At 43.2% G+C, this 16736-nt stretch overlaps 1 protein-coding gene across 3 annotated transcripts in view; it reads right to left on the bottom strand.

Annotated features, from left to right (window-relative positions):
* The window catches only part of CLIP1 (CAP-Gly domain containing linker protein 1), an 87114-nt gene that overhangs the window by 14183 nt on the left and 56195 nt on the right, over positions 1 to 16736 (bottom strand). For all 3 annotated transcript variants that reach the window (XM_024758486.1, XM_024758487.1, XM_024758488.1), the window contains one exon: positions 15354 to 15474. In XM_024758486.1, the coding sequence (XP_024614254.1) occupies positions 15354 to 15474 (121 nt within the window). The remainder of the gene's footprint in view (positions 1 to 15353; positions 15475 to 16736) is intronic.

Below are 16736 nucleotides of genomic sequence, written 5' to 3'. Positions count from 1 at the left end.
GTGGCTTCTCTTGTTGTGGAGCACAGGCTCTAGGCGCACAGGCTTCAGTAGTTGTGGCTCGCGGGCTCTAGAGCGCAGCCTCAGTAGTTGTGGCGCATTGGCTTACCTGCTCCGCGGCATGTGGGACCTTCCTAGACCAGGGATTGAACCGTGTTCTCTGCACTGGCAGGCGGATTCTTAATTACTGCACCACCAGAGAAGTCCCAGGAAGGGCTTTCATTTTTCCCTCATTTACTTATTTATACCTGTTTCCATGGCATATTTATATATCATGGTTTCTTATTTTATTCAATAGGCTATAATCCATTACTATCATTATTTCTTTTTTTTTCATTATTTCTTTTGATGCTCAAATTATCTCAGATTTGGCCAGTGGAAGCCCCTCCAACATGGTTCTGATAGGTTTCTGACTAATCCCCAGTTCTTTAAGCACTTCCTTGCTTTTTGGTACACAAGATATTCCAGGCTCATCTTTTAGTCTTTCTGTCTCAGCCCTGGAATCAGCCATTTCTCTAAGGACCTTTTAGTAGGGAAGAGTATTTAGAAACCAAAATCTAGGTAGTTAGGTATGCTCATTGATATTGGAGTGTTATTACTTCTAAGCCCTGTCAGTGGACTTGACCAAAATTTGAAACTTCTGCTCTTCAAAAGACACTGTTAAGAAAGTGTAATGAGAATACAGACTGAGAGAAAACACTTGCAAAACTCAATCTGATCAAGGACTTGTATCCAGAACATATTAAGAGCTCTTACAACTACACAGACTACAAACCAAACCTTAAAATGGGCAAAAGATCTGAACAGACACTTGACCAAAGAAGCAGCTCAAAATCATTAGCCATCAAGGAAACGCAAATTAAAACTACACCTGAGATACTTGGGTTATCACTTCTAGTTTCATTTCATTGTGGTCAGAGAACATACTTTGCAGGATATGATGAGACTTGTTTTATGGCCTAGCATATGGTCTACCCTGGAGAACGTTCCACGTGCACTTGAGGAGAATGTGTCTTCTACTATTGTTGAATGGAGTGATCTAAAGATGACTGTTAGGCTTAGCTGATGTTCAAGTCTTCTACTTCCTTGTGGATCTTCTGTCTAGTTGTTGTATCCATTACTCAAATAGAATACTGAAATCTCCAACTATTATTGCTGAATTATCTATTTCATCCTTTAATTCTGTCAGTTTTTGCTTTCTGTATTTTAGGGCTCTGCCATTAGTTGCATACATATTTGTAATTGTTGTATTTTCTTGAGGGATTGATCTTTTTACCATTATAAAATTTCTTCCTCTGTTTCTAGTAACAATTTTTTTATTTTTCGGTACGTGGGCCTCTCACTGTTGTGGCCTCTCCCGTTGCGGAGCACAGGCTCCGGACGCGCAGGCTCAGCGGCGATGGCTCACGGGCCTAGCAGCTCTGTGGCATGTGGGATCTTCCCAGACCGGGACACGAACCCGTGTCCCCTGCATCGGCAGGGGACTCTCAACCACTGCACCACCAGGGAAGCCCCGATGATGCTTTTTAAAAATTAATTCTGCCAATGTCTGCATTTTAATCAGTGTTTAACTCACTTACATTTAATGTTATTATGCATAAGGTTACATACTTTTTTTTCCAATTAATAGTTTATTTTTTTAAAGAAGTTTCAGGTTCACAGCAAAATCAAACAAAAGGTACAGAGATTTCCCATAACTCCGTGTCTGCACACATGTACAACCTTCTTCATTATCAACATCCCACAGGACAGCGGTGCATCTGTTACAATCAGTGACACATCATTACCACCCAAATTTCCATAGTTTACATTAGGTTCACTCTTGGTGTTGTATATCCTACGAGTTTTGACAAATGGATAAAGACATGTATCCACCATTGTAGTATTGTACAGAATAGTTTCACTGCCCTAAAGACCCTTGGTACTATGCCTATTCATCACTCCCTCCCCCTTTTGCCCCTCACAACCACTATATTTTTGTCCCCATAGTTTTGTCTTTTCCAGAATGCCATATCTTTGGAACCATACAGTATGCTGCCTTTACAAATTGGCTTCTTTCACTCTGTAATATGCATTTAAAGTTCCTCCATCTATTTTCATGGCTTGATAGGTCATTTCATTTTGGTGCTGAGTCATATTCCATCATCTGGATGTACTTCATTTTGTTTATCCACTCACCTATTGAAGGACATCTTGGTTGCTTCCAAGTTTTTGGCAATTGTGATTAACTCTGCTGTAAACATCCATGCACAGGATTTTGTGTGGACATAGATTTTCAGTTCATCTGGGTAAATACCAAGGAGCCCAATTACTGGATCATATGGTTAGAGCATGTTTAGTGTTGTAAGAAACTGCAGAGCTGTCTTCCAAAGCAGCTGCACCGTTTTGCATTCCCAGCCAGGAATGAGAATTTCTGTTGCTCCACGTCTTCATCAGCATTTGGTGTTACCAGAGTTTTGGATTCTGGCCATTCTAACAGGTGTGTAGTATGATCTCACTGTTAACTTATAATTCCCTAATGACATCTGATACTGAGCACCTTTTCACATGCTTACTTGCCATCTACATGTCTTATCTGGTGAGGTGTCTGTTAAGGTCTTTTGTCCAGTTTTTAATTGCGCTCTTCATTTTCTTGTTCTTAAGTCTTACAAGTTCTTTGTATATTTTGGCTGACCGTCCTTCATTACATGTGTCTTTTGTAAAAATTTTCTCCCGGTCAGCAGCTTGTCTTCTCATTCTTTTCATGTTGTTTTTCACAGAGTAGAAGTTTTTAATTTTAAGAAAGTTCAGTTTATCAATTCTTTCTTTCACGATCATGTCTTTGGGGTTGTATCTAAAAAGTCGCCTCCATACTCAAGGCCATCTAGGTTTTCCCCTGTTATTTTCTAAGGGTTTTATAGTTATTCACTTAACATTTAAGTCTATGATCCATCTTGACTTAATTTTTATAAAGGGCATAACACCTGTGTCTAGATTCACTTTTGGGATGTGGGTATCCACTTGCTCCAGCAGCATTTGCTGAAAAGGTGATCTTTGCTCCATTGTATTGCCCTTCCTCCTTTGTCAAAGATCAACTGTCTATATTTATGTGGGTCTAGTTCTGAGCGCTTGATTCTGTTCCACTGATCCACTTGTCTACCCTTTTGCTGTACTCGATTATCGCAGCTTTATACTAAGTCTGGAGGTTGGGTAGTGTCAATCCTTCAACTTTGCTCTTCTTTAATACTGAGTTATTTGGGGTCTTTTTGTCTCTCCATACAAACTTTAGAATCAGTTTGTCAATATCCATAAAACAACTTGCTGGGATTTTGATTGGGATTGTGTTAAATCTACAGATTGTGTTGGTAAGAACCAACATCTTGACAATATTGAGTCTATCTGTGAACATGGAATATCTCTCCATTTATTTAGCTCTTTGCTTTTGTTCATTAAAGTTTTGTAGTTTTCCTCAGATGGACCTGGTACATACTTTGTGAGATTTTTACCTACGTATTTCATTTTGGGGGCTGCTTACGTAAATGGTATTATGTTTTCAATTTCAAATTCCACTTGTTCATTGCTTTGACATAAGAAAGTGACTGACTCTTGTACACTGAACCTTGTATCCTGCAGCCTTGCTATAATCACTTACTAGTTCCAGGAGTCTGTCACTCTTTTGGATTTTCTATGGCACGTGATCTGTGAACAAAGAGTTTTACTTTTTCCTCCCCAATACGTATACCTTCTATTTCCTTTTCTTACTGCATTGGCAAGGACTAGCAGTACGATATTGAAAAGCAGTAGTGAGAGGGGACATCCTTGCTTTGTTTCTTATCTTAGAAAGAAAGCTTTGAGTTTCTCACCATTAAGTACGATGTCAGCAGTAGTTTTTGTAGGTATTATTTACGAGGTTGATGAAGTTCCCCTCTATTCCTAGGTGGCTGACAGATTTTATCACAATGGGTGTTAGCTTTTTCAAATGCTTCTTCTGTATCTACTGATATGATCTCGTGGCTTCTCTTCCTTAGTCTGTTGATGTGATAGATTACATTATTTGATTTTCAAGTGCTGAACCCAGCCCTGCATCTCTGGGATAAATCCTACTTGGTCGTGGAATTGTATACTGTGCTCCAGAAATGGAGGAGACGGCGGTGAACAAAACAGAAAACTGCTGCTCCTCCCTCAGTCAAGTGGTCTGACTGAGCCTACAAAAGCAGGAGTATGTGTAACGGTTCCGAACGTCAGCACATCCTTCACTTCACACAAGCTAGTATTTTTCTTCACACAAGCTAGCAATTTGTTTTAAATCTATCATTCCTCCTTTTAAACACTGTTGGGTTTAATTTGCTAATATTTTGTTGTTACATACTATTTTGATTCCCCTTATGTTACCTACTAGAAAAGGCAAAACTATAGCACCATAAAAGAGAGAAATGGTTTCAGGCATTGGGAAGTGATTGACTATAAAAGGAGCATGAGAGAAATTCTGGGGGTGAAGGAAATCTTGATTTTGGGGTATATTATATGACTATATATATATATGTCAAAACTCATCACACCATATACCTATGAAGGGTGAATTTTATGTAAACTATACCTTTTTTTAATACCTTTTTCTTTTTTATAAATTTATTTATTATTTATGTTTTGGCAGCGTTGGGTCTTTGTTGCTGTACGCAGGCTTTCTCTAGTTGCAGCGAGCGGGGGCTACTCTTTGCTGCAGTGTGCGGGCTTCTCATTGCGGTGGCTTCTCTTGTTGCAGAGCACAGGCTCTAGGCGCGCGGGCTTCAGTAGTTGTGGCACGCGAGCTTCAGTAGTTGTGGCTCACGTGCTCTAGAGCGCAGGCTCAGTAGTTGTGGTGCACAGGCTTAGCTGCTTCACGGCATGTGGGATCTTCCCGGACCAGGGCTCGAACCCGTGTCCCCTGCATTGGCTGGTGGATTCTTAACCACTGCACCACCAGGGAGGCCCATAAATTATACCTTAATAAATATAACTTCGGGGGAAAAGGCGAGTTTGAGTAGTGTATACAATATTGCTTTTGTAAAAAACAAACTATATGTATATGCTGTTACACACATGAAGAGCAGTATGGAAAGGTACACCCAACCATTTATAATGGTGCCTCCATGAAACAACAATGGGAGGAGTAATAACTTTGAAATGGTATGTATTTGTATTGTTTCATGTTACAAACATGTATGATTATTTTTAATTTTAAAATAACATTACAGGGCTTCCCTGGTGGCGCAGTGGTTGAGAATCTGCCTGCCAATGCAGGGGACACGGGTTCGAGCCCTGGTCTGGGAGGATCCCACGTGCCGCGGAGCAACTGAGCCCGTGAGCCACAATTACTGAGCCTGCGCGTCTGGAGCCTGTGCTCCGCAACAAGAGAGGCCGTGATGGTGAGAGGCCCGCGCACCGTGATGAAGGGTGGCCCCCGCTTGCCACAACTAGAGAAAGCCCTCGCACAGAAACGAGGAGCCAACTCAGCCATAAATAAATAAATAAAGCAAACTGTCAACAAGTAAAAATAAATAAACACTATAAAATAACATTACAATTTAAAAGGAATAGGGAATTCCCTGGCGGTCCAGTGGTTAGGACTCGGCGCTTTCACTGCCGTGGGCCCCGGGTTCAATCCCTTGTTGGGAACAAAGATCCCGCAAACCATACAGCATGGCCAAAAAAAATGGGGGGGGATTTTATTTTTTAGAGGTACAAAGATATTTACAGATAAAATGACAGTATTCTAGGATTTGCTTCAAATTAATCTATGATGGTGTGGAGGGTGAGTGAGAGTAGAATTGAAGCAAGAGTGACTGGTTAAGACTCCTCGCTTCCACAGCAGGGGGTGCGGGTTCAATCCCTGGTCTGGGAACTAAGATCCCACAGGCTGTGCGGCCAAGAAAACAAAAAAAAAAAGAAAGAAACAAGAGTGACCAAGAGTTGACTGCCTTTGGAGTGGGGTACATGGGGATTCACTGTTCTGCTCACTCTGCTTCTGTGCGTGTTTGAAACTTTCTGTAATAAAAGGCTGAATAAAAGCGAGGGTTATTTTACAGAAAAATATTAAGAAGATAACATTACGGTGAAGACAGTATACAAGTGACCATGATTTGGGGAACACCGGACCAGAAAATCTCAAACAGCTGATCTAGCCACAAAACTGTCTTATAATACAATAAACATGGTGGGTAATTTGTTTTCAATCTATCACTTAAGAAAAATACTAGCTTGTGTGAAGTGAAGGATGTGCTGAAGTTCGGAACCATTACACAGTCAGACCACTCGACGGAGGGAGGATGGGCAGGTTTTTGTTCACCGCTGTCTCCTCCATTTCTGGAGCACAGGCAGGCACACAGTAGGCACTCAGTAACTACGTGTCGCGTAAACGACCGGGTCAGAGAACCGGTAAGCTGGTGCTCTCCTCGGGTGTGGGTTGGCAGTGACACTGAGGAACCAGGGTTCTCACAGGAGGAACTCTCTGCTCAGCCAGTCTGAGCGAGCTGGCGCTCAGCTGCTGCTTTTCTCGCCGACTTCCCCAGGGAAGTGGTTCATGTGTGGGCGACTTCAGCCTCTTCTCTGAGCAAGTGTTCTGAGGTCCAAAATAGCGGCGCTACCTTGACAGCACAAGACACATCCCCATCCCCTGTGTCTGCGGATTTCTAGTCTCGCCTCCCACACAGACTCCTGCTCTTGGAAGTGGTGAAGGTAACGAGGAGAGAGGAGAGGAGGATTTGGTCAATTCTGTGGACAAGCCCTTTCAGAGAAGAAACAATGAACATTAGCTGTCTTGCCTCGCACACCCAGACACACTTCTCCATGTACACAGAGCAAGAAGGACAAAGGGGGGAGAAAGAAGCAAATTTAATTTGACTTGAATTTAACAGGAGAAAGAAAAATCAAAGTAAATAAAAGAAAATGGCTGAGGGCAGAAAAATGTTCTTTACCACGAAGATATATTCCTTTCTAAGAACTCCCACTAGGCTTATACATTTATTTTGTAAAATTTTTAAGTAGAATATATTTTTTAATAAACATAGATGTTAATATCATTTTCTTAGGTATAAGTTAATTTTAATTTTAAATAATATCAAACATCACCCTGATATAAAAATGAGAAGGCTTGCATACTTCCACGTTCTTTCAACTCTGTCACCTCAAATTTTGTTAGTTATATTCTCTCTGTATATTTTTCTTTTTTCTCCTTTGTCTTTGATTTGTTTTCTTTTTGTCTTGCAAATGCTTTAAGCTTACCTTCACCAAATGATCAAAATTGACATCACCAATAATAGGATAAAGCAACATCACCTGCCTCCGGCCAGGAAATGGTAATCACTTATTTAGTCTTCCTGCTAAAGATGGATAACCTAAATGCCACCTGACAAACCCAAAATGAAGGATTTTATACAACATAACTGGCCTGTTTTCAAAAAAGTCAAGTCATAAAAGACAAAGGCAGAAGAACCATTCCAGATAAAGACAACTAAAGAGACCTGAGTCAATGAATGGAACGCATGATCCTGGACTAGATCCTGAACTGGGGGGAAAAAAACCCACAAAAACTATCGATATAAAGGATATCACCGACAACTGCCTACACAGGAATAGGGCCCATACATTAGATAATGGTGTTCAACTTCCTGAATTTGACAGCTGCACTGTGGTTAGGTAAAAACAAATCCTTAGCCTACGTGAGCATTCTGTGTTTTATTTTTACAACTTTTTGCAAAGCTTGAAATGATTTCCAAATAAAAAGTTAAAATCACAACTCTGTTCCTCATCTGTGATTCCCTAAACTGTTAGCTTAGGTGTCTATTAACCTGGATTTAGTGCTCACCTCCAGTCCCTTTGCCAGGCTTCTCCTGAGCTAGTAAGTCCTGTATATTGAGTCATGTCCTGCTTGGCCAAATTTTACCAGCAAGTAGCAGCTACTTTCCAGAAGGACTCATAGATGCTATAGCTTCTAAGTTCTTTCAAGTTTGGAAACACCTGTCTTCTTACCTGAATAATAATTGCTTGGATATGATGTTCCTGATCATATTTTCTGTCCCTTAGGACTTTGGAAACAGTGCACTATGTTTTTTTTGTTTTTTGTTTTCTGGCATTGAATGCGGCTGCAGTGGGCTATTTTTTCTCCTTTTTATAAGGAATCTGCTTTTTCTGCCTGGGGACCTGAAGAATTCTCTGTGTATTTTCAGAAACGTTCATTAGGTCTGTTTCTGATGTACTTACCAGTTCTGATATGGTTTGGTTTTGGTCTTCAATTTGTTTCCTTAACTCTTTCCTCTCTGTTCAGCTAGTGTCATTTTACCATCTTCTCTCTGAAGAGTTGTTTTATTTACATCACTTAAGCTTTTATATAACACAAAGCATTATTTTACTCTGGGTAATGTTTTCTCATGACCTGAATCCCTCATCTCTCTTTGGATTCCTAGGTTCTTTTCTTTTCTTCTTTCCTCTTTTGGTACAGTATGGAGTCACTTGTTCATCTTACCCTGGGCTGCTCTACCTAGACCTTCTATTTGCTCACATGTAATGTAAATGAATTTTCCTTTATGCCCCTCCTACTTTATCTGAGACCTCCAAGCTACAACTGAAAAATCGGGCATTGCAGTCTATATATTTCTCTAGCCAGAGGGACCTGGGGCAAGGGTGGGGAGAGTGCTGTTCGGGTGACTATATGATCTGCTGGAGGTGTCTCTCTGAGCTTTTCCCTTTAGTGTCCTACATCTCATCTACTGCATCAGAAAAGAGGCAACTCTGTTCCTGAAGGAGTGTGTGCTCAGCTTCAGCTCCAGGCAGATATTACAAGTTGGCTCTTTCAACGTCTACTCTCACCTCCTCTGTTTCCTTCCCTTCCTCGAGGAATCCAGCCTCACTCGTGGTTGGAGGTGACACTATTACAGAGATCTGAACTGTCCTCTCCAAGTGAAAAGATAAACCACGTGAAGAGGAGCGCTCTGCCTTTCCCCACTTGTCCTTCCGCCTGCTTCCTCCCGGAAAGTTTTGCAGTGCCTGGGGGTGTAGGAGCCACTGAGGCTGAGAGGATGAAAACTAACTGCTGAGGACAGCAGCAGAGCAGAGAGCGGGGGCAGGGTTCCCTGAGGACATTCTTGAGTGGCTGGACCCACGGGGACTACCTACCTGTGAATTTATCATCATTTGAGTAAAAACCCACCCATTCCCACCCACCCCTGTTTACTTAAGCCACCCTGTCGGCTAGACGGGCTACGGAAAATGACAACTAGCCATTTTTCCTGCTCTGGTAGAGGGCTGGGTGGCAGAAGCAGCGCTGGCCTCAAAGATTTTTCCCTGACTGCCTACTCACTTCTTCAGTCTAATTTTCTCCCAACTGGGTTGGGCATGGGGATGGGGAGAATTAGAGGGAAATTTCTGGGGATTTTGCTATTTGTTTTCCTTTCTCTTACCACTGTGAACAGTTTCAAACAGAGTCACAGGACAATTTTCTTTTCTTGGTTGTCAGTTTCCACGTTTACAGCGTGAACCTGATTGGCTTTGCTGGATTTTCCTGAAGGTGTTTTTAACAGGTGAAGAAGTGTGTTCATTTCACTAGGTGTGGCCAGCGGGAGAGAGATTCTGTGACCCAGCTTCACTCGGCCCTACTCGCCCGGAGGCCACCCCACCTCAACTCCAGATTAAAATCTGATGGCCCATGACACTACTTTTCCAAAATAAAACACGACAAGCTAAAAACAGTGTTTCCTTTCTAAACATTCAGGTCTGGGAATGCAGGTTTATTTAAAAGGCAGGCAGTGATTCATGGATCAATTTAGATTATAACCCCAGGTTTTTGTATACTGTATCTGTTATAACCTCTGTTAGGAAGAGGTGTTGATGAAATACAGTTACTGAGCCATCTCATATCTGTCCAGTTTCCATAAGCCAACTATGACCTCATTTTGCAAATAACCAGGGGAAAAACCAGCGCTATTCCCATAGTGATAGTTCAGTGTATCTGCAACCCTCACAGAGGAGAATACATGTGAGGTTTGGCAATGATACATCAGACATTTCAAAACTGACTCCCCAAGGTGACTGTTTCTATAGAAGAACTCACATCATTCTGATTATTTTTAGTATTCTCTATGAGAAGAAATAATGCTCTGCACGGTTTCCGTTAAGCTTGACACCACGGGACCCTGCCCGAATTCACTGTACAGTCCACCATCCACACACAGAGCAAATGTCCTGCTCGTGTGGTGACTGGCTTTTGGCAACCACAGCTCTGCAACGGAGCCATGAAACTGGAAGTAAGTGGACTGGAAGAAAGCAGAAAGAGCGGTCACACAGTCTCCATATCTTACGCTGTAAAACGGGACCTGAGGGCCTGGCTAAAGACGAGACAGTCATTTCATCACCCGTTCACTCATTCACTCGTTAAACCTGCATGTCCTGCTCTAGGAGGCCCACTGTCTCCGAGCTGTGCAGGGAGAGAGCCTGAGTGGACCACACACCCGGCTCCGAGGGTCACGCGCAGAGAGCCGAGGAGACTGTGACCCGGACCGGGGAAGGAAGCAGCCACCTGCAGACGAGAGGTGACGACGCGGCACGGGCCTCCAGCAGTGAGGGACAGTGCACGAGTAGGGGAGGAGGGGGAGAGACGGACAAGCAGACACCAAACGGCCAGGGACGGGGTGCGGCCGGAGATGCAGGAGACACGTGAGGTGTGGAGGAAGCCAGGGGAGGAGCGTTTGAACGTGGATGGTGGTGCGCACCGTCTACAGAGCGTGCAAAGAGCCACGTGCGTACAGCCGCAAGGAAGCGACCGCTCAAGCCAGAGTCCTTGCCGGCGTGCACTGCGGCAGCAGGAAGCCGACTGCAAGGGCTGGGGAAGGAAAGGGGAGTGAGAAATAAGGCAGAAAACAAACACTAAAAGTTTGGAAGTAAAGATAAGCTGAGAAGATAGGGCTGCAAGTGTGAAGGGTGTGGCGAAATGTAGAAATGAGGAGGATCTCCCCATCCGCGGGAAGACCCGAAGGCAGAAGGCGCGATGAGACGCAGCAGCTCCAGGCAGGGGTGGAGGCTTCAGGAGGGACGGGGACAGTCTGAGTGGAGAAAGAGGCCGAGACACCTGAAGCAAACGGATACATGAAACGTGGTCGATCCCTTCAATAAAATGCGACTCAGCCACGAAAAGATACGAAGTTCTGACACAGCCTGCAACGTGGATGAGCCTCAAAAACATTATCCTCAGTGAAAGAAGCCAGGTGCAAATGGACACGCGCTGTATGATGCCATTTACGTGAAACATCAAGAATGAGCAAATCCACAGGGGCGAAAAAAACAGATTAGTGTTGCCAAGGGCTGGGAGGAGGGAGGGATGGGGAGTGGCTGCTTAAGTGGAGTTTCCTTTCGGGGTGATGAAGATGTTCCGCAACTAGACAGAGGTGATGGTGGTACAACACTGTGAATGTACTGAGTGCCACTGAATCGTACACTGTGAAATGGGTAAGACAGTACATTTTATGTTACGTGTATTTGAACACACACACGCACACACACACACCCCCAAAACCAACCCAAAGCAGCATGAAATCAGTCAGGACATCAGGAAGGAAACAGTGTGAGAGCAAACTGTCAACAGCAATTATAATGACAATCTTCAAAACCATCAGTCATAAGAAAGGCTAAATTACGTGAGCTATTAGGTTGAACCATGTGAAACTGCAGAACAATAGCTACTTCATAGGTTCAATCTAATACAGACTCTTTTAAAAGACGAGGCGCTCTACGTGACATTTTATGAAGATTTCTGTCACAGGCGATGCCAGATTAACTCCAACACTTCTGCTTCTCACAACCCTAACTGACCCTGGTTGTCACTCCCCTCCCCTCTTAAAAGGAAAAACCCTACTGGGTAAAGGGGACTTAGAGAGGAAAGGAGAGGGTCTGATGGGGCAGGCAACGAGGAGTGCGCACACGGGGCTCTGCTTCTGGCTTAGCCAGCTCCACCCTGGAGGGCTGCCAGCGAGCAGGTAAGCCCCACAACTGTTCAAACACTTCCTCTCGGGGGACATGGCACCCGCTTGCCAGTCAAGGCAGACAAGGGTTTCTAAGAAAGCACAGAAGCTATCATCACTCTCCATGCCTTTGACCAACCTGTCCTGCTCACTGTTAGCCCTCTTAATTTCGGGACTCCTTCATCACCTTTTAAGGTGATAGAGAGAATGCTCTACAAAACCACTGTCACAGGGGAGCAGGGATTCTTTTATTTCAACAAATAATCTGACTTCCAAATGACAAACAGGAAATGAAATAGCCCTCTTCATGAAGATGGCTTCTCAAGGAAATCAAAATCCTTAGCCCATATTCCCAGTGAGAGTCTTAAGATGCAGGATAGGATGTCCCTTGCACGCTAGTGGTTAAGACTCTGTGCTTCCACTGCAGGGGGCGTGGGTTCGATCCCTGGTCGGGGAACTAGGATCCCACATGCCACGTGGCGAGGCCAAAAAAAAAGATGCAGAACAGATTCTGGAATCTCGTGGGTTTTCTAAGCAAAATAAATATTTGAGGCAGAAAAAAATTAACGGTAGAACTGCAAGTATATTTTTATAGTACTGTTTGACCCCACCTACCCCACTCCTAGCTCAGAAGGTTTTTTTCTTTTAATTTTAACAATAATTACGAAGTACATAGAAATAAGTTTTATTCTCTGTAAGGGACAGGAGCAGGCAAACAGGCTTACGAGTTAGTCAGACACGAGTTCTGATCTCAGCTCCTCCGCTGCCTAGCTCTGTGTCCTTGGTGAACTGCTTCAGTTTTCAGCTTCAGCTTCCTTTCGTCCTACAAGATAACCTTACTGTCTCAGGTATGTGGTGATGATTCTGTGAAACAGCGGCAGAGCAATCCGCTCAGTACACGGTCAGCGAATGTGGTGCTGAGCAAAGGGACCGGGATGGAACTCGGGTCCCGGGTCTGTCCCATGTCAATCTAGTCTCTACTGTCTTCACTTTATTATTTTTTAAAATATTTATTTATTTACTTACTTATTTTGGCTGCGCCAAGTCTCAGCTGCGGCACGCGGGATCTAGTTCTCCAACCAGGGGTCAAACCCAGGCCCCCTGCGTTGCGAGCGTGGAGTCTCACCCACTGGACTACAGTCCTCCACTGTCTTCACTTTAGAAATGAAACACTGACTATGTCTATAGTACTACAATTAAAATTCTTTTTTTTTTTTTTTAAAATAGGGTTTCTGCCAAACTCTGTAGTATATTTCTGAACAAAGTTGATCAATAGTTCGGCTCAACTGCAGCAAGTAACAAAGTGGAAATTCGTGATTTTACATAATTAAGCAGCACCCTAGACTCTTGGAGATTATGTAGTAAGAGTAACAAAAGCCGATGATTTAATCGGTCTTCTTTAGCCTAAGGCTGCTTCTAAGTTATTTTAAGTGGGGGGATCCTCTCCACTCTCTTGCAACGTGGACACGTCCAGGGAAGCAGTATCTGCAGTCTTCCTTGGTGTCCACCGTCACTGTTCACGATCTCTAGTGTCACAGCCTATCATGGTTTAGTTCACGGCCGCTTGTTTCTCTCTCCAGAGTAAACACAGGGCCCTACAGAGGGCCAAACAACCCCTGCTTTTAAGGGAAGTCACTGCCCTGGTTGTTTCTTGCAGGTGCTGCTTTCTAACATTCTTCGAAGTCACTGAGCTTCAAATGTTTAGTCCCAAGACCTTTTCAAAAAGAAGGTAATTCAGATACCAAGGCAAAAGAGAAAGGGCTGGAGGATGGAGAGGAACCCTGAAAACCTCTGCCCAGGGAATCGTGATGCTTCCCGCTTAGTCTTTCCGGTTCTGAGTGACAGAAACAAGAAATGTAATCAACAGTCCGGTTAAGGTCAAAACGTGAGACAGGAGGCTGACCTCTGTGTGTTCTTCCCATTGGTGGATTCCACGCTCTCCGTCAAAGACGTTCAGTGAGATGAGATAAAAGGAGACGAAGAGACTCAGCACTTGGCCGAGATCCTTCCCTTGCAAGTCCTTACAGACACCCTGATGTCAGAGGCACCCACAGGGTTTCAGACGCTCTGGTCAAAGGGCTTCTGTTTTCCATGAATCCCGCTTTCTCACACAGTGACCAAAGCAGAGTGCAGCAACCCTATTTACGTCAACCCCCTTTGATCCTTTTCCTGACCCAAATCAGAAAATGACACACGTCTCCCAATGCTATTGGCTGAACGAGGTTGAGCACATTACTACCTTCTTTGGGCTTCCGTTTCCTGTTTTACACGTGGGGGTAAGGACAGTGCCATCTCATGGAACTACTGTGAAGACCGAGAGGACAGCTATCATGTATTCGTACCTGTCACACAGTAAAATAAGAGCCACTGAATGGGAGCTACTATCACCAGCAGTATCACTGTTGTCCTGGAGTCTGGAGACATGGGCCGTTTCTCCAGTGAAGTGGAAAGCTCTAACGAAGACTTTCAAGTACGAAATCAACTCTCTGAAGAGCGCTTTCACTACAAATGGCACCACGTCAATGGACACTCAATTTACTCCATCCAAATGAGAATTAATATTTGCAAAGTATGCTTGGGGAAAAAAAATTCTTTTCCCCTTGACGCGCAAAGCCAGAAATAATGACCACACAGTAAAATTCTCTTAAAAATGTCATTTTGGGGGACTTCTGCTCTGAGGTCAGACGTGACTAACAGCCTAGCGTTTTGATTCAAGAATAAAACGCAGAATACAGCATTCTTTAAAATCAGTTTTGCTTCAGTGTTTAATAAACTTGTCAGGAGCCTTTGTAATTTAAATACGGAAACAAGTGGGTTGTGGTTAGCTTATCGTTCATTCCAGGTGTAACACACGTTCCGTACACCAATGCACACAAGTGCACATGTAGACACAGTTCCATTAGGAGATGCTTAAACATTTTTTTTAATTTAAAGAAAAGCAGAGTCCTCTTTAGAAACAGCTGCCAACCCTCACACCAAATCTGTCTTCTTGGAACCTTTTTCTTAAAATCAATTTTGATGAAAGAAAAAAAAAAACCTTCGAGAAAAAAAAATTTTGAAACCCAAGCAGTAGGGAAGAGATACTGTCCCTATCCATTTAAATACATTTTTGCCATAAGATCATCTGATAAAGATCTTATTTTCTACTTGCCTGCAAGTTCCCAGCGCTTTTTTTGGTTTTGTTTTTAAAGGACCTGTCAACTCACTCCTACCCAAGTCCTACAGCAGCACGCTTGAAAACCAGGAGACACAGAACACAGGTGACTTGAAATCCCATTTGCACCACCCCACCACATGGAGCACGTTCTCTGAGGAGCCTCCGAGCGCCCTGCCCACAGCAGCAGACACCAGCGTGGCCGGGCTGGGAATGCCCACCCAACGCCCACTGACCTTTTGATGACTTGTGACTTCGTCCCTGCTTCTCCCCAGCTCCTCGGCAAGTTTCACGTTCTCTTCTTGCAGGGCTGAAAGCTGCTGGGACTTCTGAGCTGCTGCCTGCTTTAGGGTTTCTCTGCAAGGACAGTGAGTGCAGGGTTACCATAGAAACAAGACAGGCAAGGAAACTGTGGGAGACGACCAGCTTCACAGCACCAAGGAAAATATATCTGGGTCACGTGCCTGATAGGCTCTATAACAACAGAAGGCAGCATTCTCTACGTGCAGGAGGGGCCAAATGGCTTTAACCTCTCAGGAGGAGGACTGCTGCTCGCATGTATTCCATTTTTTTTTTCAAACCTGATAAACACTACATCCACTCTCTCATCACCCACACTTACCCCACTTCTAAGTACTCCCCATACAAAAAAGCAGGGTCACTCTAAAATAAATGACAGATGAAATGGTCAGTATTCCCCTTACTTCCATTAGAAAATTATACTTAAACCTATCATGTTGATAAAGTGATTTACTTTGCTGTCACGGCACTGTTCTAACTGTACAAATCTGTAATGTTTTTGTTTTTTTTTTCTGGCAGAAATGCATATCTGATGGTTCCATTTGCCAGTATCTGTCAGAATCAAGTGCTGGCGGGAACCTGGGTATACTTTCAGGACAATTAGAGGTGAAATGCCCAAAGGAAATGCAGCTTTCTAATTACATAACAAGTGTTTTGTTTTGATTGTATTCTTTCCATACTGCTAACTTGAAATTAAAAGAAGCAAATAAAAATACAGCTTGCTAACCATATTATACCATGAATATCAGCATATAAAATGTGAACAGGGTAAATGTATTTATTAAACATCTTCCCATTATTAAGCTTAATTGCAAATATACATCCCAAATTATCCTTTACACGTGGACATTGAAAATAGTTTATTTGATTGTTGGATTTTAGTTTTATACCATAGAAGGTTCTGATGCAATTATGAATTTTAAGTCTGTGCTGGCTACATTCCATTTAGGGAGCTATCATACGTGGCTGAATTCTGAATCAAGTCATCTGGGTATGAATCCATCTGCTGATGCATGAACACATCTATTTTTAACTTCAGTTGTCTAATGGGTGGCAGTGCTTGGCATCTTCAGTTTTCTTGATTTTTAATTCTCCATGTACCTATAACATACCTATGGGGCTGACCTCATGAAGATACAGGGGAAGATGTCTACACAAAAATCCTCTTAGCACATTAAATTTGGCATTTTACAGAGATGTTTATTTAGCAAGTGAAGAAAAACTGAGAAGGAATTTTAGCCTCAGGTAATTAGTCATTCAAAAGCTGGGAGGCCTGATTTTAATTATGGATCAAAACACACGCACACTACAGCTAAAGT

The sequence above is a fragment of the Neophocaena asiaeorientalis genome, unplaced genomic scaffold (assembly GCF_003031525.2).
Source record: "Neophocaena asiaeorientalis asiaeorientalis breed wild unplaced genomic scaffold, Neophocaena_asiaeorientalis_V1.1 scaffold77, whole genome shotgun sequence".
NCBI classification, from domain to species: Eukaryota; Metazoa; Chordata; class Mammalia; order Artiodactyla; family Phocoenidae; genus Neophocaena; species Neophocaena asiaeorientalis.
The sequence above is the reverse complement of the archived record's forward strand: the minus strand, read 5'-3'. Positions and strand labels throughout refer to the sequence as shown.